The sequence below is a fragment of the Erythrolamprus reginae genome, chromosome 2 (genome assembly GCF_031021105.1).
Source record: "Erythrolamprus reginae isolate rEryReg1 chromosome 2, rEryReg1.hap1, whole genome shotgun sequence".
NCBI classification, from domain to species: domain Eukaryota; kingdom Metazoa; phylum Chordata; class Lepidosauria; order Squamata; family Dipsadidae; genus Erythrolamprus; species Erythrolamprus reginae.
In genome coordinates this window covers 221,838,421-221,862,162 of record NC_091951.1, presented here as the reverse complement: position 1 = coordinate 221,862,162, position 23,742 = coordinate 221,838,421, and the positions used below count along the sequence as shown (strand labels likewise).

General features: G+C 40.1%; 1 protein-coding gene across 22 annotated transcripts in view; it reads left to right on the top strand.

Moving 5' to 3' along the window:
- SPAG17 (sperm associated antigen 17) overlaps positions 1-23,742 on the top strand; it is a 130,528-nt gene that overhangs the window by 96,332 nt on the left and 10,454 nt on the right. For 8 of the 22 annotated variants that reach the window (XM_070741991.1, XM_070741980.1, XM_070741985.1 and 5 more), the window contains 10 exons: positions 259-386; positions 3,260-3,442; positions 4,906-5,019; positions 11,061-11,103; positions 13,386-13,494; positions 16,682-16,735; positions 17,596-17,698; positions 18,464-18,584; positions 19,423-19,527; positions 21,852-22,000. In XM_070741991.1, the coding sequence (XP_070598092.1) occupies positions 259-386; positions 3,260-3,442; positions 4,906-5,019; positions 11,061-11,103; positions 13,386-13,494; positions 16,682-16,735; positions 17,596-17,698; positions 18,464-18,584; positions 19,423-19,527; positions 21,852-22,000 (1,109 nt within the window). The remainder of the gene's footprint in view (positions 1-258; positions 387-3,259; positions 3,443-4,905; positions 5,020-11,060; positions 11,104-13,385; positions 13,495-16,681; positions 16,736-17,595; positions 17,699-18,463; positions 18,585-19,422; positions 19,528-21,851; positions 22,001-23,742) is intronic. The other 14 variants (XM_070741994.1, XM_070741984.1, XM_070741987.1 and 11 more) reach the window with 9 other exon arrangements.

The window sequence follows — 23,742 nt, the reverse complement described above, 5'->3', positions numbered from 1 at the left end:
TACGAGATAATATTAAAATCTAGTTTACAACTATTATTTTCCATATTATGTATTTTTAAGGCTCGAAAAGAGTGGAGCGGTACTGAAAAACTATTAGAGTTTTTGAACTGGGAACACATATTGACCTTGATTTTAAAACTTATCTATATTATTTATTTCTATTAATAAGGAGAAGTAGCCTTATACAAATATTCCACAGTATAAGCAGCTATCTGTATATTCTTGTATTCCCACATTTTCTCTCATCTTTTAAATCAGGAGTCCTAAGCATTACTGTTCTTTGTCCTTTGACTGAAGTATCTCAATGGATAATGAAAAAAGACTCTGACACCATTGTTCCTTATAATCTCCAATCCAGAGATTGGGAAAACTTTCCTCCTGTTGAGGTAGATAGTTTTCACATCTGTTTCTCTCAATGTTTGATGATGATATGACACTTGATTTTTTAAAGTGACACTACATTATCTTTTCACTTGTCTTTTAAGCCTTGTTTCGTTGGCATCTGGTTGGCTAAGAGTAATAAGTTAAATAAATGAAGTACAGTGAACCCTCGATCATCGCGAGGGTTCCGTTCCAGGACCCCAAGCGATGATCGATTTTTCGCGAAGTAGCGGTGCGGAAGTAAAAACACCATCTGCACATGCGCAGATGGTGTTTTTACTTCCACCGCCCTTCGCCCGCCCACCCCGTTGCTCGCGCCTGGGGTTTCCCCGCGCGCGCGCCTCCCGCCCACGCATTGCTGGGGCCGCTTCCCAGCTGGGAAGCGAAGCTGGGGTTCCCGCGCGCGCGCCCGCCCACACTACGAGCGGCATTTCACCTTCCCTCCCAGGCAAAAAGATGCCGGCATTCTGGGCTGATGGGGTCGGACTTCCCAGGCGGAAGGCGTGCCCCTCTCCCCGCATCTTTTTGCCTGGGAGCGAAAGTGAAATGCCGCTCGTAGCAGCTGCTAGAGCCGCCGGCATTTCACTTTCCCTCCCAGGCAAAAAGATGCCGGGGCACGCCTTCCGCCTGGGAAGTCCGACCCCATCAGCCCAGAATGCCGGCATCTTTTTGCCTGGGAGGGAAGGTGAAATGCCGCTCGTAGCAGCTGCTAGAGCCGCCGGCATTTCACTTTCCCTCGCTGCAGCCGCGCACCCCTCGCCTTCGCCTCACCTGACGGAGCCTTCTCCGTCCCTTTCCTGCTGCACCGGTCTGGGGCCAAGTGGGCAGGGGGCGGCCGGGACCTCGCCTGTCTCCGCCGCCCGCATCGCCCCTCCGGCGGGCCGGCCTCCCCCGCCCGCCTCTGCTGCAAGCGCACGAAAAAAAAGAGAGAAGGCTTCTACCAGAAGCCGGGGACGGCGGGCAGGGGCATGAAGGATCTCTTGCGGGGGAAAAGCCGCTAGCCAGCTTTCGGAGCTCCTCCGCCATCACCCGCTTCTGGTAGAAGCCTTCTCTCTTTTTTTTCGTGCGCTTGGCGAGGAAAGGCAGGCGGGGAGGAGGCGACGGGGCCAAAGGGGGCCGAGGGAAGCTCGGCTGCAGTCGAGAGAGAAACGGCTTGGGCTCGCCGCAAGAAAAAAAAGAGACAGGCTTTTAGTTTTGGCTGCGGGGGGAGGGAATCCCGCCGCAAGGTAAGCTTCGGGGCGGGGCGGGCGGGGCCCTTTTGTGCCAGTCGGGGAGGCGGTGGCGGCTGCAGCAGAGGCGGGCGGGGGAGGCCGGCCCGCCGGAGGGGCGATGCGGGCGGCGGAGACAGGCGAGGTCCCGGCCGCCCCCCGCCCACTTGGCCCCAGACCGGTGCAGCAGGAAAGGGACGGAGAAGGCTCACTGGCAGCCCTTGCCCATCGCCGCGCCTTCGCTTCCCCCCTCCCCCGCTGGATCCGGCAGCGTGCTGAGGGGAATTGCCGCGGACTGGAGGCAGTGAGGCAGACCGGCTCCGAGGCGAGCGGCCGGAGCTGCGCCCTCCTTCGCCCGCCAGGTGAGGCGAAGGCGAGGGGCGCGCGGCTGCAGCGAGGAGCCGAAGATCCGGGCGGGGAAGACCCAGGGAAGGTTCCTTCGTCCGCCTAGCAGCTGATCTGCTCGGCAGCGCAGCACCAGCGAGGAGCCGAAGATCTTCGGCTCCTCGCTGCTGCTGCGCTGCCGAGCAGATCAGCTGCTAGGCGGCCGCTCGAGAGCAAGAGGGGGAGAGATAGAGAAAGAGAGAGAAGGAAAGAAAGAGATGAGAGAGGGAGGAAGAGAGTGTGAGAGAGGAAGAAGCAACATAGAGAAAGAGGGGGAAGATCCAGGGAAGCCTCTGCCCGGCGGGGAAACTCCACCATCTACGCATGCGTGGAAGGGCACGCATGCGCAGATGGTGGAGTTTACTTCCGGGTTGAAAACTAGCGAAATAGCCCTTTCGCGATCCTTGAGGACGCGAAACTCGAGGGTTCACTGTATTAGTTTCTGACAAAGTCAGAATTTTAATCATATTCTAATTTACAAGAGCAGAGGAAAAAAATCATAGGAATATACAGTGATTTGTTTTAGTTTTCTTTCATCCAGTAGTAACACAATTGCATTTAAGACTGAAAAAGTAAACAAGGAAAGTGCAGTCCTTCTTACTAGTGTCGTCTGATTCTTTATTTTATCTTCCAATAACTGTTGCTTACATTGTTTATTTGAGCTACATATAAACACATTTTAATGTACTCATGATTGCAACGTCATGTAACATACTTGGTTTCAAAAGCAGTACGGGTCATCCTTGCATACCAACCGCTTGTTCACTGACTACTCAAACTTGTAGTGATGCTGAAAATAGAGAATTGCAACCAGTCCTTGTCACATGAGCATTATTGCTATTGACCAAAGTGCTATCATTATGGTTCATCATTTGCAACATTAACAGCCAGCTTCCATCAGGCAAAGTCAGTGGCAAAGCCTGGAAGAAGTCACAAGTTTTGGTCACATGATAATGCAATTTACAACTGGTGGTGCTTCACTTAACCATCACTACTAGAACTGCCATCGGTGTAGTCACATAACATCACACTTAGTACAATACATACACTTAGAAGTAAATTTGCCAACCCCATTATTGCAGTAGGTAAGGACTGGTTGTAATTTCACTTTTCTAAATATAATCACATTGAAATATAATTCCTGTTCTGTAAATAGTAAGCATTCCTGTCTCTGGCTATCATCTGATTTGATGCTGCTACTGAACATTTTATGTAGAAGAAAGTGCAATAGAATTACGTACATAATGAGCACCCATTTCCTTTTTTCCTTTGTCACCTGGATTCAGAGAAAGACTCCTGGCCCTCCATTTGGAATGCATGCTTGGAAAGGCCTGTGCATTGAGTTCAAGGAATTAGTGATTTCTCCTGCACCCGTAAAAAAATGTCCAAATGTGCTCCAAATTCGTCGACTAATCCAGTATGAGCAAGTCAGTGATGAATTAAGACACAAATTGCAATCTTCTGTCAAGGTAAGGTTCAACTTTGCTAATAAAAAAATAGGTGACTCATATATCCTTTAAAAAATAATTGCTTTTTTTGAGTAAAGGAAGAAACTACTGAAAAAGATATTTAAATCATTGAGTACGTGAAAGGGCTGGAATGGTGGGAAGGAAGGTATAAACAGCTTTGGTGTGTGAGAATAGGGCAAATGGAAGATGGGTAGGATTTTGTTGAAGTATTAGAACAGAGGTGAGCATTATATTTGGGACAGATAGTAAGAATTAGGTATGGATAAATGTGTATATTGATATTCCAAAAATTCACCATAATTTCTTTGTTCTCTTATCCATTTATTTCCTCTACAAGCAGAATAGAATTTGTGTTTATGACTCTGAATGTATTGATCCACCATAAAAATCAAGCATATTCAAATTATTCTGGGAAGGATGCAGAAATACAAAAATTGTATTTAAAAGGTGCTCAACACTAAAATTCCTTCTGAATTTCTACCCAAACAATTTTGACCACAGACTGTTTTAATGTAGTTGAGAGCAAGTGAGACATGAAATATGAAGAAAAACAAGAAGAATGGAAGGCATAAAAAGAGAGGATGATCAATGTACAGCAGATCATATCGATTGCCTTTGTTCACCCAAATAGATGTGGCAAGAGGAATATGCTTCAGGACCATGAATGAAAATAGACATTTCCTTTCATAAAATTATTATCAACTTGATACACCTCAAGCAATTTGGTATTGGCTTCCCCAAATAACACACTATTCAGTCAAATTTGGCAAGGTTATTCAAATGAATATTTATTTACGTAATATTACTGTATTTTTCGGAGTATAAGACACAGCTTTTTCCTGTCTAAAAGTGGCTAAAAATTTGGATGCATCTTATACTCTGAATGTAGCTTTTTTTAAGGGTCTAACTAGCTGCTAACGATCTTCCCAGCTCTTACTTTGCAGGCTCCTTCATTTTTTTTTCTCTGTGAAGAATTTAAGTCTTTGCAGGTTTTTTTTTCATTGCTCTACTGGCTCAGAATGTTTCTTTCCAGTGCTAACTAGGTGTTAACAATTTCCCCAGCTCTTACCAGTTTGCAAGCTCTTTCATTGTTACTCTCTCCGAAAAAGGTTTTTTTTAAGCCCTAACCAGGGGATAAAATAATGTGCTGAAGCTGACCAGACTAAGGATGCTAGCCAGATGAATATCTAGTAGGCAGATTTTCTTCCCTCTTTCCCTCCCCAAAAACTAAGGTGCGTCTTATACTCCAAAAATATGGTAGTTTTCATATCTACCATTAGTTATCCTAATAAAATATGCATACTCAAAAGTTGTCTCTGAGTTCAATGGAAATTATCTTAGGGGTTTCAAGGCTCAGGGAATAAATTTCTTCTCTCGCTTCCTCCACCCTCATGGTTATGAAATGTATTTTTAAATTATATATTAAATAATTAAGCAGCATGTCTTATTTGTTGTATTGTTAGGAATACATTGACAAAATCATTAAGCAAGAAGATGAGATGCAAGAAAGGATGGTTAAAGAACCAAGAACGGAACAGGAAAAGAAAAATGCTGCAGACCTTCTCAAGCTGGTTATGGTGAGAAATGTGCTTCTTTCCTTATGACTTTTTTACAAGTTTCAGTTGGGCTGAAAATGGAAATCACTGCAGGCAGGCAACACGTGGCTTCTGTCCCACAACACTGTTTGTTAAGTCCCCCCCCCTCCCCCAAGGTCAGGTTACTGAAAATTGATGGATAAATGCAAATGGAATTATTTGGGTGGGATGTTTCAAACTTGAATAAGAAATTTCTGTTTCAGATGTGAAACAGATTATTGGTTATCAATAAAGGGTTGAAACAAAGAGTCCTTGGTGCTCTCTGAGCTTGGTTGTTTTCTTGCAGACATCTCATTACCCAGACTAATATATCAGTGCAGATTATTTGACCATTGGAAAGTTTTGCAATACTTTCAATAACTGGATTCAGTTTTTCATGCCAAGTCTCAACTCAGTGGCAATGAGGACTTTCATCTCTGAAGATGCCAGCAAGAGATGCTGGAGAAAGATCAGGAGATCAAATAATTAGACCATGGTTTATTAGTCCAGAATAAATCCAGAGTAAGTCCAGAATAAACCCATTGGACTTACAGTCAGATTTCCATTTTTTTCAAACAGTACTTCAGAGTTTGAAGCATGGTATTTTGAGACCAGAAATTTTTAACAGAAAACCTTTTCACAACCCACCAAAAGCCACTTCCTCGCCATAAGGAAAAATTCAGCCCAGCCTCTTCTAGTGAAATAATAATAATAATAATAATTAATAATAATAATAATGGGCGGCTCACAACAATAATAATAACAATATACAATGTAACAAATCTAATATTAAAGGAAAGTATTTTAAAAAACCCCACCTGTCATTTTAAAAACATACAACACAAGCATACCGTACATAAAGTCTATAAGCCTGGGGGAGCTGTCTCAATTCCCCCATGCCTGGGGATATAGATGGGTCTTAAGCAATTTACGAAAGGCAAGGAGGGTGGGGGCACTTCTGATCTCTGGGGGGGGTTGATTCCAGAGGACCGGGGCCGCCACAGAGAAGGCTCTTCCCTTGGGGCCCGCCAGATGACATTATTTAGTCAATGGGACCCAGAGAAGGCCAACTCTGTGGGACCTTATCGGCCGTTGGGATTCATGCAGCAGAAGATGGCCCCGGAGATATTCTGGTTCGATGCCATGTAGGGCATCAACACTTTGAATTGTGACTGGAAACTGATCGGCAGCCAATGCAAGCCACGGAGTGTTGGAGAGATGTGGGCGAACCTAGGTAACCCCACAATGGCTCTCGTGGCCGCATTCTGCACAATCTGAAGTTTCCGAACACTTTTCAAAGGTAGCCCCATGTAGAGAGCGTTGCAGTAGTCGAACCTCGAGGTGATGAGGGCATGAGCGACTGTGAGCAATGACTCCCTGTCCAAATAGGGCCGCAACTGGTGCACCAGGCGAACCTGTGAAAATTATTAGAAATAGAAGCCTTCTGCTATTGAATTTTGGCTCCTTACCCATTCTTAAATAATTTAAATTATCTAAGTTTATGCACTTATACAAAAAAGAACAATCATAATAACCATATTATTGTTACAGTAGAGGCTAGCTCATTCTTAAGTTTTGTATGTGTGTCTTCTATTCTCTTAATTATTTTTTGTAACAAATCATAGTTTATGATTATACCCCAACCACTGTATTATGCCTTGCTTGATTCTAATTTGATGTTCTAGTTCTAAGTACATTTTAAGTACAAGTTGTACTTAAGTACAACATTTTAAGTACAAGTTGTACTTAAGTACAAGTTATACCCCAACCACTGTATTATGCCTTGCTTGATTCTAATTTGATGTTCTAGTTCTAAGTACATTTTAAGTACAAGTTGTCATTTTTTAATTATCTAGATTAATATTCTTTAAAAATTATATACAAATTATGCACATATTGATGCTGGCTTTTTATAGGCATCTTTAAATTATGAGTAACAGAGGAGCAGGAACAGGCCTGGCTCAGCTGGAAGTGGAATGGCCATCTCCCAACAAACAGCCTTCCAACTGCTCTCAAAGCAATGGAAATTGCAGTTTAATGTTTCCAAATGTAAAATAATGCACTTGGGGAAAAGGAATCCTCAATCTGAGTATTGCATTGGCAGTTCTGTGTTAGCAAAACCTTCAGATTTTCTGTCAGAAATCAGAAATCAGACTGTCAGAAATCAGTGATTTCTGACAGTCTCAAAATGGGTGAGCAGTGTAGTCGGGCAGTAGGAAAAGCAAGTAGGATGCTTGGCTGCATAGCTAGAGGTATAACAAGCAGGAAGAGGGAGATTGTGATCCCCTTATATAGAGCGCTGGTGAGACCACATTTGGAATACTGTGTTCAGTTCTGGAGACCTCAAATTGAATGGGTCCAAAGACGGGCTACAAGAATGGTGGAAGGTCTTAAGCATAAAACGTATCAGGAAAGACTTAATGAACTCAAATCTGTATAGTCTGGAGGACAGAAGGAAAAGGGGGGACATGATCAAAACATTTAAATATGTTAAAGGGTTAAATAAGGTTCAGGAGGGAAGTGTTTTTAATAGGAAAGTGAACACAAGAACAAGGGGACACAATCTGAAGTTAGTTGGGGGAAAGATCAAAAGCAACGTGAGGAAATATTATTTCACTGAAAGAGTAGTAGATCCTTGGAACAAACTTCCAGCAGACGTGGTTGGTAAATCCACATCCAATTAAACTGAATTTAAACATGCCTGGGATAAACACATATCCATCCTAAGATAAAATACAGGAAATAGTATAAGGGCAGACTAGATGGACCATGAGGTCTTTTTCTGCCGTCAGTCTTCTATGTTTCTATGTTAAAATGGTGTTTCGTGCCAAAAATAGTGCCTCCCACCTGATGCACCCAAACGGGAAAGCCTGATAGTCCTGGTCTAGCAGAATACAAGCCTCAGCTGCACTGAAATGAAGGCAAACAGAGTGGCTCTGGAGTGGATTGCTCTTCTCTGGAAGAAACAGCCAAAGGGAACTGAGCTTAGTTGTGTTCTCTATGATCTCCTGAATGGAAATCTCACAACCAATTGAAGTTGGAACATTAAAAACTGTGCCAGAAGTAATGCAAATTGGAAAGCGGGCTAAATTTAAATGGTGTGCTCCTGTGGTGAACGCAGCCACCACTGGCAAGGCATTAAGGTACACTACAAAACTGCCCCCACTCCTCTTTACTCTCTCAAGGGAAGAGCCAGGCAACTAGAGAACTGGGCTCAGCAGCTGCTCATAGCTGGGTTGCTCGCCCGAAGGCAAAACGATTAAACAACTCACGTGTCACTCTCCAGAAAAATCATTAAATTAACCTACAGGGAGACAGATCCTCAGAAATTCAACCAAGTCCATGAGAGCTATGGGACTAGAGCAACCCATCCTGGACACTCCTTTCGATACTATGGAGAATTATTCCTTTTTAAAGCTTTCTGTCTGCTTTTTTTAAAGCAACTTACATGAAGTCCTAAATTACAGATGTTGTCGCTAGCAAAATTTCAGAGGAAGGATTGCAAAGAATGAAATGAAATGAAAACAAGCTTGCTCAACTGTCAATGAAGTCACAAAAAGTGCAATAGGGCATTAATGGATGCTAAATGTACCAACAAATTTAATAGTAACATTTAATGATTAGACAGAAATTTAATGTTCCAGGCAAATGTCACCATAGATTTGAGGAAATATTTTAATGTTTTTGCTCCTTGAACTGGCACAGAGCCCTCAGCAGTCTTGTTATATATTGCTTCAGTATCCTTCACCTAGGCAAAATTTGAGACCTTCATAAAATCATTTGCTATGATAAATTACATTCTCTTCATGCTTCCAAAATCTCCCAAACCTGGGGCTTTTCATCTATTGAAATTTCAGAAAGACATAAATCATTTTTTATAATATTATGGGTTTATTGTCCTATGAATCTTTATAGAGTTTGGGGAGGATTCAGACTATTGTTCCATTGTTGTCACTATGCAAAATAAGGGGGATCAAAATAATCACTTATATCTGCATCCAGAACTTCAGGAGGTTGCCTTAGTTTTTATTCACATTTTACTGAGGCTATATCCTACTCCTGGAGAAAGATAAATTTAGAGAAATTAAAAGCCAAGTAACTATAGGTGAAGTTATATTTTCTTTAACAGAAGATGTCATATTGCACAATTATCTTGCTTCATTTTTACAGAAGAGAAGCATAATATTGTACAGTGATTTATTAATCATGTGACTTTTGAGTTCATTTTTGCCTATTGTTATATTTTCATCTGGATGTCCCAGAATTGTTTCCAGATGTCATACAATCATATGGTACTTCCAGATGATCTACCATTCATCCAGCTATATTTATAGAATTTGTAATGGTAGGAGCAGCCATTGATTGATTGTTTGAGATCTGTGGATTATATCTAAACCCACAGTATCTAAGTTATTTCCATCAAGAAAACTAAAATTTATCTTGGAAGAAATAAACAACAACCAAATGGCTTGAATTAAAAAAAAATTAATCCAATAAGTAATATATACCCAATTTGCACTCAGTTTTTTTAAATGCCATTCTGTGCTTAGTTGAAGGCTTAGAAATCCTGTTTGACCATGTTATAATGACTTTATATGCAAATGGAATGGAACAGAATAGAATAGAATTTTTAATTGGCCAAGTGTGATTGAATACACAAGGAATTTGTCTTGGTGCATATGCTCTCAGTGTACATTAAAGAAAAGATACATTTGTCAAGAATCAAGGTACAACACTTAATGATAGTCCGGGTGCAAATAAGCAATCAAACCATATTAGGAACCAGTCAATATAAGTCATAAGGATACAAGCAACAAAGTTATAGTCATAAAGTCATTAATGGGAGGAGCTGGGTGATGGGAATGATGAAAATATTAATAGTAGTACAGATTTAGTAAATAACTTGACAGTGTTGAGGGAATTATTTGTTTAGCAGAGTGATGGTGTTTGAGAAAAAAGTCTTGTGTCTAATTGTTCTGATGTGCAGTGCTCTATAGCGTCGTTTTCAGGGTAGGAATTGAAATAATTTGTGTCCAAGATTTGAGGGGTCTGTAAATATTTTCAAAGCCCTCTTTTTGACTCGTGCAGTATTCAGGTTCTTAGTGGAAGACCAGTTGGTAGCAATTTCTGCAGTTCTGATTATCCTCTAAATTCTGTGTCTGTCTTGTTGGGTTGAAGAATTAAACCAGAAAGTTATAGGGATGTAGATGGCAGATACAATATTTCCTCTGTTAGAACTGTATCAGCAGCTCTTTGGGCAGTTTGAGCTTCCTGAGGTGCCACAGAAAGAACATTCTTTGTTGTGCTTTTTAATGACTTTTTGATGTTATGTGTCCATTTTAGATCTTGTGATACGGTACAACCTAGAAATTTGAAGATCTCTACTGTTGATACTGTGTTGTCTAATATTGTAAGAGGTGGAAGGATGGAAGGGTTTCTCCTAAAATCTAGCACCATTTCTATGGTTGAGTGTATTCAGTATTCAGTACTAATTTTTGTAATGACTTATAATGAATCTATATCCTTATATATTGCATGCATTTAGAAGCCATAAGATAACTTCATTATTACTTTGACCTCAAAAGCTTTTAGTCTACCTGGTACATACCACTTTTTTTAACGTAAAAGCTGTAAAATGGCAGATACTGTGTTTCTTAGAATCTTCTCTTTTGATTATTGATTTTGAGCCCTACAGGTGTCTATAGTATGGAAACATTTCATTGAAGATATTTAAAGGATTTGGTTTATTCAGTTTTATTTATTTGTATTTATTTATCAGACTTAGAGATTGTCCATCTAACTCAAAGGCCGTTCTTTCTACCATATCAATGACATAAAAATTAAATAGCAAGAAAGCGAAAATATTCCTTTCTTTGCCTGCCTGGCAAGTGAGGCGGGGGAGCTGACTTGATTTTCAAGCTTAATTGGATATAGGCAATTAATAAATGCCATCAGATGTCTAGCAAAAAATAATATTTCCAATTTGTCCCATAGTCAATTTATATGAACAGACTCAAGAGATCTTCTATTTATGTTTATTGCAGTCTTTTCCCAGTCTTGAAGAATCCTCAGAATTTAGCAATAGAGGTAAGAATTTAAAGTTCTAAGTTTTTAAATCTTCCCTTCTTGAGTTAATTGTTATTCATATTTTGTATAACATTTCTCTCCATTTTGTTAATATTTTTCAAATTTTAACATTATGTCTCATTCAAAAATGATACAGTATTAACAATTATTTACAAATGAGAATCCTGGAAACCATTCAGGAAATCTTGTAAATGTTCAGCTTTGAAATTTGCAATACATTTATTAAAAATGCTGGGATGAGCGTGAACATTTTAATTTGGAATTTCAAAGTATAGAATGTCAATCTCTTTGGAAAGTGAGTTTCATGTTTAAAATCAGAATTTTCATAATTTGAGCTTTTTCTTGAAATCAAGACGTATCTGAGCATTAAGTGCTGCAATCAGTATGTTTAGAAGTTTACACCATGTATATTATCTAAATTAACAGCAATTGGCTGTAAATTGTTTTATGTATTTATAAATGTACATACATATATGTGCGTGTATGTATCTTTATACATACAATTTGCATAATTGTCTTGCAGTTGTCCAGTCCAGATCTAGCTAGCATTCTAAGACAAGAACTTGTGTATGTCTGTAGACTGCCTGATAGGAAATTCTCTTCCCAATAGTTGGAAGCCTTGGCTTGGTTCTGTTCATATTACTGTATGTTCAGAGGATGCTTTACACCTGCGATACCCAGTGAAGGGCTACCAAAATTTTTACTACCACACTGTGGATGTGGCTTATGCAGGATGCCCTGCATTTTCTTTCATCTTACAGTGCAAATTGGGAGCTCTGGGGTGGAACTCCATTTTCGCTACCCGACTGTGTTTCCCCCCGTCCAGGCAGCAGCCCACCCCCGCCCATACCAATGCTCAAACCTGTCACAATCTATTCAAGAAGCCAGCCAGATTCTAAAGGACTTCTGTTGTGACAAACAAGTGGTTTGATCTGAATAGAAATAGCAATAGAATAACTGAGTTGGAATGGACCTTGGAGATATTCTAGTCCAACCCTCTGCTTAGGCAGGAAACGCTACACCACTTCAGGCAATTCATTATCCAACCTCTTATTTAAAATTCCCAGTGTTGGAACATTCCCAACCTCTGGAAACAGGTTGTTACTCTGATTAATTGCTCTGTCAGGAAATTATTACTTAAAGAAATTTATATGGAAAATGATTAATGATTTTCATATGTTCCCTGTTCAAGAAACAATGACTTCCATGTCTGGGGGCCATTGGTACTCATATCCTGATTGGAACTTCTTTCTACACCCAAATTCCTGTGAACATATTGCTTTGTGAAGGGTCTGGGACATGTCTTGCAGAGCATAAATAAATTTGGTAAAAATAAATAATTAATATTGTACTGTAGTATTTTATAAAACATGACATCAGTGAAGGAATTCTCCAAAGACAATTGGAGAATGTCCTCTTGCCACGATCATGTTGCCATGGCCACTTCAGAATGGGATAAATCACCATGGAAAACTCACCACGGAACAACTTGACACTTCTCCTGCAGCGTCCCATCCCATCTGCTACGCACCCGCGTGGGAGGCCTTCTGCCCAGGCCATATTTGGCAGTTTCTTTTTTCCTATGAACCCTCGTGGGAGGGTGACCTCTGTGCCAGTCTGTGCTGTGCTGTCCACACACGAGAGGCATGTCCTGTCCATTCCTTTTCCCTCATGAGAGGGTGGCGTCTGTGTCAGTCTTGGTGTTGTGCTGTCTGCATGCGAGAAGCATGTCCTGCCTGCCTTGGTGTTGCCTGTGCTGAAGAAGCATATCCTGCCCATTCCCTTTCTCCTGTGGGTTCTCGCTGGAGCAGGTCTCTGTGCCAATCTTGGCATTGTGGACTTCTCCTTTGTCATGCTGTGCAGGACCCTGATAGCTCCCAGATGGGGAGAGGGGCAAGCAGGGATGGTGACATCTGTCTGGCGACTGTCAATGACTCCTGCTTAGCCCGCCTTTTGCAGGGAGAGGTTCACCTCACTTCTCCAAAGGCTTCCTTGCCTCACTTTACAGCACCCCTCTCCGACAAAGGGAGCTGCCACAGGAGGCTCCTCAAGTTATCCCATAGTGGATTTCCCATGACAGTGTCCCACACTGAGATAGCAGTTCTGAGATACCCCTGGCTACATGGCCGTGGCAAGATGGCAGCACTGAGATGGTGGTGCTGAGATGTCCCATTCCATTTGGGAAATCCAGGACAATTCACTAAAAGCAATGAATGCAGACTTGAAGTGAAAAATGGCAACAAATCTAAGATTAGGGTTTTTTTCCCCCCATGAATTTGCAGCTCCAATTTCTGTACTGTATGAGCAGGCAATGATATCAAAGGTGCCAAGTTCATCACAGGAAGTATTGTCAAAGCAAACGGAAGACTATTGGAAAATGATGAAGATGAGGTAAGAGAATTTGCTGAAAGAAACATTTCCAAAAATGTTTCTCGAAAACCAAGAATGGCTTTCTTCTTATTGTATGCCTGGATGTGTGTGGTAAGGGAGAGCTGTTTCCCAGAGAGCAAAGAGACAACAGAGCTTGGAATCAAGAGGGTGAAGGCGGACTCACCCCTAGCAGTTCAGATAATCATGTTGGTAATTGTTTTAATCTGCCAAGATTTTTTCTTTAAGTGAACACAATAAAAAATGACTATTCAGAAATAACCCCACGTGTCATTCTAGATTGGGCCTGACATTAATCTTGCCAAACTAGAGCAACTACTACAACAAACTACTAGAACATCTAGTAGTTATTACTAGATGTAGAGTGTGAATCGCTTGGGGTGTCCACTTTCGGCCTCTTCCCGCAAACCAGAGATTCCACACTCCGCTGTCTCTTTTCTGTCTAGGAAAGCACTACTTCCTCCTGTTTTTCTGGGCTACATTTCATCAGAGTATGTCTTGCAGAGCATAAATACATTTGGTAAAAATACATAATTAATATTGTACTGTAGTATTTTATAAAACATGACGTTAGTGAAGGAATTCTATAAAGATGTTTTTGGTGTTGTTAATGAACTTAGCTCTCTTCTCTTGGAGATATTGGAAATCTGAAACACTTAGATTACTTCAATATCATCATCATCATAATCATCATTTTAACCATTGTCCACCCACCACAAGATGAAAGCCTCTTCTGCAAGCTTCCAACCAATACAGTCCTGACCTTTCTTTTCCAATTGGGCTCATAATACTTGCTGATGTCATTGATCCATCTTGTTTTAGGTCTCTTTCGTGGATGCTTTTTATCAAGTGGGATCCATTTGATGACTGCCTTGATCCATCTGCATCAGTTCTTCTTGCTATATGACCAACCCTTTTCCATTTCAATTATTTAATTCTCTTGATGATATCATATACTTTTGTTTGTTCTCTTACCCGTCTGCAGGTTTTTCTATCTTGTCTTGTAATGTCAAGCATTTCCATGGCTCTTTGCATTTGTAGCTTTTGTCTTGATTGTGAGATTAGTGTCCATGTTTCACCAGGATATATTAGAGCAAATAACACACACTGATCCAAAACTTCTTTCTGCAAGAATAGAGGGAGCTTGTTCTTGAAAATTATGCTTAGCTGGTCGAACACCTGCCAACCACATTTAACATGTCATTCAATTTCCTTTATTGTATCACCTTCCATTGAGATCCATTGGCCAAGGTATATGCATGCGGAGCCATATCTGCTGGCACATGAGCCGTTGCCCTTGCTCAGTTGCAACATGCATGTGTGCTGGCCAGCTGATTTTTGGCTTGCACAAAAGCTCGGGGAGGGTGTTTTTTGTTTCCAGAGAGCCTCTGGGGAGATGAGAGAGGGTGTTTTTACCCTCCCCTAGCTCCAAGGAAGCCTTTGGAGCCTGGGGAGGGTGACACATAAGCCTACTGAGCCCACTAGAAGTTAGGGAATAGGCTGTTTCTGGCCTCCAAAGGGCCTCTGGGGGGAAGGGAAGCTATTTTCACCCTCCCCAGGCATTGAATTATGGGTGTGGGCACTTGTGCATGTGTGATAGTGCACACCCACGCTCTTTCAGCATCCGAGGAAAAAAAGGTTTGCCATCACTGGTCTAGTTCTTATACAGATATCTATGAAACCTTTTCTTTCTTCAGTGAATTTATTAAATATAACCTAGCTCTTTTTCAGGTTTATTTTTAAGCCAAATGGTTCTCCTACTTTGTCCAGCACTTGTATGTGTATTTGTAGCTCTTCCAGGTCTTGTGAGAAGAGAACAACATCATCTGCAAATCTTAAATTATTTTAAAAGGTGCCATTGATTTTTATTCCATCTTTTGTAAAATACTTCTTCAAGGTAGGCTGTATTGCCTTGTCATACACTTCGTTCTATGGTGATTTCTACTTTAAGATATTTTGGCTCTTGGTGAAAATCTTGTAGATGACTGAAAGAAGGCTTGTTGGGAAATACAGTAGTTCTTTAAATCTTCTTAGGTACCTTTTTTGTGTATAACAATCACTTCAACATTTTCCATGCATTTTTTTCTTCTCTGAAGCATCTTTAATATAATTTTGCTAGTATTTTGCATAAACTGTGACCATCAGGTTTCAGGATTTCAATCACAACAGAGTAATTTCCTGAAGCTTTTCCATTTTAAATTGATTTTATGGCACTTGGTACTACCTTCACTAGAATATCTGGCATTTCCTCTTTCATGGGTGTTGTTATTTTTGAGTGAGCTTGATCTTTGTATAGCTCTGAATAGAATTTTCCAATTATTTCTCTCTCACACACACACAGACTCACACACCAATAACAATGTGATTTATCAATGTAACAATGTGTCTAAGTTGATGGAGATACATTATTTGCTTCCCTTTTTTTTCCTTTTTGGCAAATGGTAATTGAGATGGGGACGTTGGTATTTTAAATCAATCTATTCACACATACCTTTTGGAGCAGTTTTCAGACAAACATCCCTACATTGAATTTCCATTGACTCCAGTGTTGTTATATTCCAGATCTAGTTTCTCTTGTGCAAATGCAGAAAGAAATCCAGAATATGTATACATATTCCTTTTCATTATCAGCAAAAATATGTTACACATATTTGTAGAGAGAGAGAGCGAGAGCGCGCAGAACCTCTGGCTACAACCACAATTCATTCCATAATTTTGGTTGCAACCCGATTTGGTTGTGAAGTGAACCTAATTTTGGAAAATTGGCGGTTACAAAAGAAATGGCTTGGAAGGTGAAATGGGCTGCAGGGGGAGGGGGGTGGATTATGAATTTTTGGTCGTGGTCAGAAGCATTAATGGCTATAGATTTTGTATATAGGTATATGTACGAAGGTATGTATATAAAATATACAAGATAATGTATTAAATTAAGGTAAAACCATTATAAAATCACCATAATGTGGCATCACAGAGTCACAATAGGATAGATGTTATAATGAAATATCTAAGAAATAACTGCTTCTAGTGTGGCTACAATGAGTTTATCCCATGTGTCTTGAAATCAGCATATATGATTGGATTTTACCATATGAAATGGAGCCATATGTCATGTCATATTTAAAATCAAGTGGAATTATTTCTAAATAACTTTATGTGAATTTTATGAAATGTTTCATTTTCCTTTATGCAGCTACGAGGAGCCCATGAAGATTTCTGTCTGGGAGAACAAATTAGCGCAGACCAGGTAATGGTGCATTAATTTTAGTATTTAACCTAGAAGCCACAAACAGAAGCTATGGGGAAGCTTTCTGAAGTCTGAAGATTTTAAATTAGACAGCTATTTCTAGTATAAATTTCTGGAACCTCTCTTATCATTTAAGTATTAGGAATAATTCTGAGCAGAATTCCACAGTTTCATCTTCTTGCTCTGCAAAGATTTTGGAAGAGGGAATCATGTATGTGCATACATACATATACAAATAGTAGAATTTGTTTGTAATTTGTATAGTATCAGTGATATACCAAAATAAAAATAATTACCGGTAGTATTAATTTTTCAGTTACATCCTGGAAGTCTCACTCTCTGTACTTCAGTTCTCAATTTTTCCTGTATTCTATAAAACGGGTAGGGAACTTTGGGCCTTTTATGATCTGTGAAATGACTTTTTTATTTATTTAATTTTCAGTAATGTACTGCCCAAAAAAGAGCATATCATTGCAACTGAAAATTATTTTTCTATAAGTGAGGAAGAGAATTACACATGAAAAATGCAGTTTGCCAGTTCCTCAGCTCTTTGTGAATCAGTATTCTTTAAAACTTACTGTCTTCCAGAGTGGGAGGAATAACTTCTAGAATCATAAGAAGTAACTATTATATAAACAGAATAAACTTTACAAAGCTATATGCATGCATAATGCTTATTTAGTAATTCTTTCTCTTTATTAGCAAAAATTTAGCAAAATTGAGAAGATAATAAAGATCCATCTAGGTTGTCTGTTTTGAAACCATAGTATGTATCAATAAACCCCGAATAAACTATAAAATGTGAAACCATTATATTGCTATAGATATTTTTGTTTTCCTCTCATTTAAAAATTCTTCAGGCAGGAAATTGAGGATGGAAAGAATTGTCTTATGAGGTTAAGGTACAAAATGATCCCTCCCTATTTCAAGTCTGAATTTGGAATGCAATTTCTTCAAAAGGAGGTGAGCAAGTTGTGAAAGATGGATCAGGTTAGATTAGTTCAAGGAAATCTTTCTGTAAAGGAGGTAAGTCACCAAATGTTGGATATGACTTATGGTGACTTAACCATTGACTTATAAAACAGTCTAGAATACCTTGAAGAGTTATCCACATATACCAACAGAAGAACTCTACTATCAAATATTTTGAAGTCTAAAAAAATGTTAAATACCCAAAAAAGTGAAGCACAAAATTGCCTACTGTCCTGGTCACCAGGGCTTTGGTGTTAGTTTTCATGTGAAATCTGTTGCCTTTGAATAACATTGGATCATTTTCATTTAATTTCATTATGATTCTTATTATAGCTATATTTTATCTTATATTTAAACTAGTCTTGATGCTTTCTTATGTTTGGGGACTCTCTGTTTGAAGCCATATAAAGATTCTTCACTATTTAAATAAAGATACTTTAAAAAAACTGGGGAAGAAGAAGAGTTGAATTATGATGTTTCATGTATATTTAATATGAAAATAAATTTTATGGTGTTGATCTATGGATTTGCAGTTTTCTAACCATGTCACAGTTTTTAGGAGAATTTTTATCACTAAAATATGGTCAAGGACCAGCAGATAAAACGAAAAAGAAAATCAGATCATAGTATGTAAGCTCCATTATGTTAGTCTTTTTTTTGTCCTTCTAAATGTATAAAATGATTCCATTATTTTGTTTTAGCTGTGTTTTTGTCAGAACGTGCATTTCCTTCTTTTATTCTTTTCTCCCCTTAAAGTTTCCAGATGTTGAAGTTCTCTCAGGAATGCTCCCTCCTTTTCCAGACAAAGAAACAAAGGAACCGTTGTTGGATACATTTACAGAATCTTCTGAAAATGAAACTGTTGGAAAGAGAGCAAGTAATACTGAGTTTAATGCATTTATTAGGTACTGGATACTTTGAAGGCGGTAGCAATATAGCAAATGCTTGAGAAGTACTGTAATATGGAAAGAGACCAGTAATTCATACTGACAGAAAAAAGAATGGAAAAAATTGCTTTTAAGCTATTGCAGATTTACTTTACAGAGTTGTGGGACTGGAAAACAAACAAGATGATGATGATGTCCATTCAGTGGTATATGGATTTTGAATTTTAGTGATTCTTTGGGCCAGATCTCTCCTCATCTTCTCTTTCACTACTTCTTCTATGCACTGGTTGGTGTCAGGTTGGATGCCATCAAACCTGACACCAACCAGTGCATAGAAGAAGTAGTGAAAGAGAAGATGAGGAGAGATATGGCCCAAAGAATCACTAAAAGTGATTGGGGACTCTCTGTTTGAAGCCATATAAAGATTCTTCACTATTTAAATAAAGATACTTCAAAAAAACTGGGGAAGAAGAAGAGCTGAATTATGATGTTTCATGTATATTTAATATGAAAATAAATTTTATTTTTTGGTGGCCCATGCACATTCTTTTTTAAATGAATCTGTTCCACCATTTCTTTGATATTAGTGTATCTCTTATCCCGTGGCAAGTTGAACTGTGGCAAATTGTCGTAATGGCTGACTTGATTGTGCTGTTGCTGCCATGGGGGAGAGATGGGGGTTTTTTTTAATGGGATTTTATTACATAGTGCATTTTGAAAATTGTGTAAGCCACCCACCTCTATATGAATTGGGCAGTTATATAAATGTGTTTGATAAATAAATAGCAAAATAGAAATGCTTCAGATGAATTTATATTTATCTTTTAGAAGTCAAATCTGGCTTGGTCAAACGTAAGCATTCCAAAGAACTGCCTCCAAACACCATTTCTTCCTCAGTCTATGCTGAAACCTATCCATCCCATTTTACAAATGGTAAACCATTCTAAAGGGCTCTTTGAAAAAAGCAGATTAATATAACTTTATAAATATATCTGCTGTATATCTTTGTTTATCTTTACTTAATAAGTAATAATGGTAAGTTGCATATATGTTATGTGTTCTACATGCAGCATATTTGTTGTCTTTGATTACTTTCTTGAGTACAGAAAATATTTGTTCTAGCACATTTAGTTTTTTAGGAAGAAGGGAGATTTAGGGATCAAAGTCAATAACATATATCTTGCTTTTAATGAATAAACTGTAATATGTAACACCATAGGGAAAATTAGATATACTGTACAGTGATACTTTGTCTTACAAACTTAATTGGTTCCGGGAGGAGGTTCGTAAGGTGAAATGTTCGTAAGACAAAACAATATTTGCCATAGGAATCAATGGAAAACCGATTAATGTGTGCAAGCCCAAAATTTACTCCTTTTTCAAGCCAAAGCACCCGTTTTTGCGCTGGTGAGATTCCCCTGAAGCTCCCCTTCATGGGAAACTCCACCTCCGGACTTCCACGTTTTTACGGTACTATAGGGAAATCCCAGGAGGGGAATCCCGGGATCACAAAAATGGGTGCCCCACTGGCAATGGAAGTCCAGAGGTGGGGTTTCCCAGTGAGAGAAGCATCAGAGAAATCGCACCATCGCAAAAACACGGAAGTCCTCGAAACCCCATCTCTGGACTTATGTGTTTTTGCGATGGTGCGATTTCGCTGAGGCTTCCCTCGCTGGGAAACCCCACCTCCGGACTTCCGTTGCCAGCGGAGCGCCCGTTTTTGTGATCCTGGGATTCCCCTCCTGGGATTTCCCTACAGCATTGCAAAAACGTGGAAGTCAGGAGGTGGGGTTTCCCATGGAGGGGAGCCTCAGGGGAATCCCAGTATTGCAAAAACGGGCGCTTTGCTTGCAACGGAAGTCTGTAGCCGGGGCATCCTAGTGGCGGTGGGGGGTTCGTAAGGCGAAAAAAGTTCGTAAGAAGAGGCAAAAAAAATCCAAACCCCAGGTTCATATCTTGAAAAGTTTGGATGACAAGAAGTTCGTATGACAAGGGTATAGCAAATCACAGCATCCTAACTATCATAATTACTGGCAGTATTTTGAAATCACAAAACTAACTTTAAAAATGCAGAAAACTCACTTGTGGCCTTTGATCCCTAAAGTATTAAAACTGGCTGCATGCATCTACAAAGGTTATGACTTGTGGTTTTTAATTTAATAGAAAGGGGAAAATATTAAATACATATCTGAAGGTTATTTTCATTAATTTCTATTTATTTAAAAATCTGGCATGCCATTAAAAAATCTTCAACCTAGAAAAATAGCATAATTCTACAAAAATGGCACTCTTGAATAAAGTTTCTTTTTTATTCCTTTGGCATCTTACCTGGATCCCAAAATTAAAACCTATTATTTATGTATGGGCATTTTGCTTTGTTTAGGGTTTGGTCCAAGATGACCAGATTGTTTTTTTTTTAAGTTACTGACATAGCAAAGAATAAATGTAGCAAAATTTTGGCACTTAATATATTTAATAGTACAGTTGTTGCCTTTTGGATTACCTCTCTTCATTGAAAATAGATGCCACTCTGTTTATCTTGAAAGTATCAATGTTTTTTCAAGGCTTTAAATTATCAAACAATCTTGTCTTCCTTTGTTACTTTAATTATAATTGTACTCTAACCCAGAGGTGGTATTTTGCATATTCTGATCAGTTCTGGAGAACCAGTAGCTGAAATTTTGAGTCGTTCGGAGAACTGGTGAATACCACCTCTGACTGCCCCTGCCCCTATCTATTCTCTGCCTCCTGAGTCCCATCTGATTGGGAGGGAATGGAGATTTTGCAGTATCCTTCCCAGTAATGGGCAGCCAAAATTTATACTGCTACACTGTGGGTGTGGCTTATTTTGTGGGTGTGGCTTAATGGTCATGTGACTGGTTAGGAGTGGCTTGCCAGCCATGTGACCAGGTGGGAGTGGCTTGAACGATTATCATCGTTCAAGTGAAATATTAAGTCCTCAACTTACAACCTTACCAATGTTGCTTGCTGGGGTGACAATTTGTTTCGCATATCCCGTGCTCTCCTTCCTGGGTCTCCCCCCCACCTTAGGCTGGGTAGGTAGTCGAACAGGTGCTGCCAGAAGCATAAATGCTGCCAGTGCCCAAGCCACACCCACCAAGCAATGCCATGCCCACCAAGCCACGCCCACAGAACTGGTAAAAAAATTAATCCCATCACTGTGCCTTAACACTTCAGCAAATTGTAAAATTAGACTAGGGCATATACTGTAGCCTTAAAACTCTTCTCCTTCTCTGCAGATGCAGAAGAAAGTGAAAATGGAGTCCGGAGCCATCCAAAAGTTCAATCACTTCTTGTGGATGTTACAGGATCCCCAAGAAAAGAGAAAGTGAAATTGCCTGCTTTGTTACAAAGAAACAGGCCACAATCAGTACCAAGGCAAAAGGTAACATAATTTCCAGACTATTACCTTTTTTTCTAAATTTCCTTGACTTTACCTTCATTATACTTAGAATGGTTTATGTCTTCTGAAACTTTTTTGTTCTAGTTAGATTGTGCTTAAAAGAAGTGTGAAAAATGCATCACCATGTCTTCTATCCAGTTCCAAAGTTTTAGAAATTTCAGCACAGTCTGCAATCAGTTAAGCTTTCCTACCAATGCAATGCAATGATTATAGTATTGGACTGGGACAAATTACCAAATCCTAATTTGTTCATGAAGTTCGCTAGTTGAATTAGAAACATTCCTTTTCATCAGTTCAATCGATCTCAAAGTGATGTTAATGTGAGGATTACATGAGAAGTGATCCATGAACACCACTTTTGAGTTCTTTAGAGGAAAGATAGAATATGTTTATAAATAAATGCTTTACCATGATTATCTTTCTCCTAAAGCAGCCCACTCCAAGGAAGCACCTTTTTGGCACTTAATCAATATCAGCACTGTTGGACTTAAAATCCAGTGGATGGAACTCAGAGGGCTATTTTGGCTGGGTAGGAAATTCAATGTTGAACTTGATCCAAGAACATATCCTACCTGCAGTTCATGACTAGTTCAACCATTTGGTTAAGATAAGGGTTTGCAACCTGAAACTCCAGAGCCACATGTGGCTCTTTGGGCTCTCTGCTGCAACTCTGTGTCACCCTGTCGCAGCAGAAGGATGAAAGAGCCATCATCCTGTCATGGCAGTGCCATGGCCAGAGTCTTAGTGCAGGAGCAAAGCACTCCTCTACTTGCCTTTGTGCGGCAACAGCATCCCGTCTTCATTGTGGTACATTTGCTGCCAGCAAAGAGAGCTGGGAGAGAATGGCAGGGGCGGATCTTGTGGGGTGGGGCCATTGTGGGGTGGGGGGGTTGATGGCCTGGGAGACATTGGCAAGTTGGACGACAGAGAAGTCTGCCCCAGCGCTCATGGTGGAACACTGTTTGCCACCTTTGAAACGTGTCGCTTTCTGTTTCCTGTTCCTTCCTCGGGCACTGGTGGCTGGTGCTGTGGGGGAGGGGAAGCAGAGGCATCAGGGCTACTGCCCCCCCTCAGCAGGCCAGGCCTGGAGGAGCATGGAGTGTTGCAAGAGAGCGCTGGAGGGTCAGAAGACGTGCAGGGGGTCGTGAGAGGAGGAGAGGGAGGAGAAGGGAAGCCTCCATTATGGGTTGCACTCATTTCTCAGCCAGCCCGGATTTCGAAAAGGAAGGGAAAAAAAACTGGTAGCAAAAAGCCCCAAGGAGAGCACACAGGGCTTTCTGAGTGAATGGGAAAAGACAGAGACAGACAGACAGAGAGTGTGACAAAGAGAGAGAGAGACAGAGAGTGGGGGAGCGAGGGGGAGACATAGAGAGACAGAGAAAGAGAGAGAAAGAAAGAAAGAGAAAAGACAGATGAAAGAAAGAAAGATGAGAGGAGGGAGGGAGAGAGAGGGAGAGAGAAAGAGAGATGAGAGAGAGAGATAGACAGAGAGAGAGAGGGAGGGAGGGTGTGCGAGAGAGAGAGAGACAGAGAAGAAGATACCTATTTCCCATAGAAAGCAAAACACGGGGAGTCACAAAACCTGGCTAGGTTTGGCTGGGGTGGTCATGTGACTGGGTGGGAGTGAGTGACATCGAGTTGTCCGTGTCCACCCAGGTTTTGTAGCTCCAGTTGTTTTGTTTTCTATCATGATATCAGATTGTAACAAGTAATTATTTAAAAGT